The sequence below is a fragment of the Mirounga angustirostris genome, unplaced genomic scaffold (genome assembly GCF_029215605.1).
Source record: "Mirounga angustirostris isolate CCGP_5_RB_7025 unplaced genomic scaffold, mMirAng1.0.hap1 SCAF_8, whole genome shotgun sequence".
NCBI lineage: Eukaryota > Metazoa > Chordata > Mammalia > Carnivora > Phocidae > Mirounga > Mirounga angustirostris.
Window position 1 is genome coordinate 12324092 of NW_026991716.1, and position 2862 is coordinate 12326953.

Here is a 2862-nt window from a genome sequence, read left to right on the forward strand (position 1 = left end):
TTTTTCAAAATATTCTCTTATAATCCTTTGTATTTCTGTGATGTCAGTTGTTATTTCTCCTCCTTTATTTCTGATTTTATTTATTTCAGTCATACCTCTCTCTCTCTCTCTCTCGATGAGTTTGGCTAAAGGTTTATCAATTTTGTTGATCTTTTCAAAGAACCATCTCCTAGTTTCGTTGATCTGTTCTATTGTCATTTTGGTCTCTATTTCATTTATTTCTGCTCTAATCTTTATGATTTCTTCCTTCTACTGTCTTTGGGCTTTATTTGTTCTTCTTTTATTTAGCTCCTTTAGATGTAAGGTCAGGTTATTTGAGATTTTTCTTGCTGCTTGAGGTAGACCTGTATTGCTATAATCTTCCCTCTTAGAACAGCTTTGTTGTGTCTCCAAGATTTTGGACTGTTGTGTTTTCATTTTCATTTGCCTCCATGCAGTTTTTTATTTCCTTTTTGATTGTTTGGTTGATCCATTCTTTGTTTAGTAGCATGTTATTTAGCCTCCATGTATTTGTGTTCTTTTCAGATTTTTTTCTTATAACTGATTTCTAGGTTCATATTGTGGTCAGAAAAGATAGTTGATATGATTTCAGTCTTTTTTAATTTATTGAGATTTGTTTTGTGGCTTAACATGTGATCCATTTTGCAGAATGTTCCATGTGCACTGGAAAAGAATGTGTATTCCACTATTTTTGGATGGAATGTTCCGAATATATCTGTTAGTTCCAACTGGTCCAATGTGGCATTCAAAGCCATTGTTTCCTTGTTGACTTTCTGCCTGGGTGATATGTCCATTGATGTAAGTAGAGTGTTAATGTCCCCTACTATTATTGTATTATTGTCAATTTCTCCCTTTATGTCTGTTAATAGTTGCTTTATGTATTTAGGTGTTCTCATATTAAGTGCATAAATATTTACAATTGTCATAGCCTCTTGTTGGATTGATTGTTCCCTTTATCATTATGTAGGGTCCTTCTTTGTCTCTCGTTACAGTTTTCATTTTAAAGTCTATTTTCTGTAATATAAGTATTGCTACTACAGCTCTCTTTCTGCTTCCATCTGCATGGTAAATGATTTCCCACCCCTTCATTTTCAATCTGGCTATGTCTTTCAGTCTGAGGTGAATCTCTTGTAGGCAACTATAGATGAGTCCTGTTTTTTTATCCATTCAGTCACCCTGTGTCTTTGAGTTGGAGCATTTTATCCATTTACATTCAAAGTAATTAGTGATAGGTATGTATGTATTTATTGCATTTAGTTACTTGTTTTATAGTTGTGTTTGCAGTTCTTCTCCATTTCCTTCTTCTCCTGCTCTCTTCCCTTGTGTTGTGATGGTTTTCTTTAGTCATATGCTTGGATTCCTTTCTCTTTAGTTTTTGCATATATATTACAGGTTTTGATTTGTGGTTAACATTAGGCTCGTATATAACATCTTATGTATATAACAATCTGTATTAACCTGATGGTCACTTAAGTTTGAACCCATTCTAAAAACACTAAATTTGGGCCAGTTACTGGAGGTGGCAGCAGTGAGTGCATCCTTGTGGCCTTGAAAAATCCTGCAAAAATGTCTCTGTACCCATCTCTTGAATACCTGAAGGTAGACAAAGTTATTCAGGCTCAAACTGCCTTTTCTGTAAACCCTGCCAAGCCAGCAATTTTGTCTGAAGCTTCTGCTCTCATCTCTCAAGATGGAAATCTCTATCCTAAATTGTATCCGGAGCTCTCCCAGTACATGGCCCTGAGTTTAAATGGAGAAGAAATCCGTGCAAATATGACCTCAGTCCCTGGAGCATCAGTTCAGGGATTGGTAGCAAGACCTTCCAGTATGAACTATATGGTGGCTCCTGTAACTGGTAACGATATTGGAATTCATAGAGCAGAAATTAAGCAAGAGATTCGTGAAGTCATTTTGTGTAAGGATCAAGTTGGAAAAATTGGGCTCAGACTCAGATCAATAGATAATGGTATATTTGTTCAGCTGGTCCAGGCAAATTCTCCAGCCTCACTGGTTGGCCTGAGATTTGGGGACCAAGTACTCCAAATCAGTGGGGAAAACTGTGCAGGCTGGAGCTCTAATAAAGCACACAAGGTCCTCAAACAGGGTTTTGGAGAGAAGATTACTATGACTGTTTGTGACAGGCCCTTTGAATGGACAATTACCATGCATAAGAATAGTACTAGACATGTTGGCTTTATCTTTAAAAATGGAAAGATAACATCCATAGTGAAAGATAGTTCTGCAGCCAGAAATGGTCTTCTCACAGAACATAACATCTGTGAAGTCAACGGGCAGAATGTCATTGGGCTGAAGGAGTCTCAAATTGCCGACATACTGTCAACATCTGAGACTGTAGTTACTATTACAATCATGCTTTTATCTTTGAACATATTATTAAATGGATGGCACCTAGCATTATGAAAAGCCTGATAGATCACACCATTCCTGAGGTTTAAAAGTCATGGAAACTTCACCGAACTTCTCCAGTTTACTTCTTGGGCAACTTAACTTTATATTATGCACATGAACCTTTTTAGGAGCCAGAGAGCATATGCTGCATGAAAATCTTTCTATCTTACATTATGGCTGTTTTGTTTGGATAATTTGTTCACACTTCAAGAGCGTTGTAGCCTTATACTGGTTTTACAGATGTGAAACTTTGGACAGATTTACTGATTTTCATAGAGTAGTTTCTATACTGGAAACCCAATGCTTTTACAAGCCATTATGATTAGAATGACTGATACAGGCTTAGCTCTGTGTTAGAACAAATCACCTTTATCTTACATATCAAGTAGTGCTGTTCATATTACTTTAGTTCTATGGTATAATTACATTTTTAGTGTGTTACCATAGTACATG

At 36.3% G+C, this 2862-nt stretch overlaps 1 protein-coding gene across 1 annotated transcript; it reads left to right on the top strand.

Moving 5' to 3' along the window:
- Positions 1–1534: 1534 nt before the first annotated feature.
- On the top strand, positions 1535–2456 carry LOC123836878 (syntenin-1-like). Its single transcript, XM_054505655.2, has one exon. It carries the CDS (start codon positions 1567–1569, stop codon positions 2419–2421), a length of 855 nt encoding a protein of 284 aa, XP_054361630.1. The 5' UTR covers positions 1535–1566; the 3' UTR covers positions 2422–2456.
- Positions 2457–2862: the final 406 nt, after the last annotated feature.

Coding starts and splice junctions, on each gene's coding strand:
- LOC123836878 (XM_054505655.2), top strand. CDS start 1,567: ATGTCTCTGTACCCATCTCTTGAATACCTGAAGGTAGACAAAGTTATT.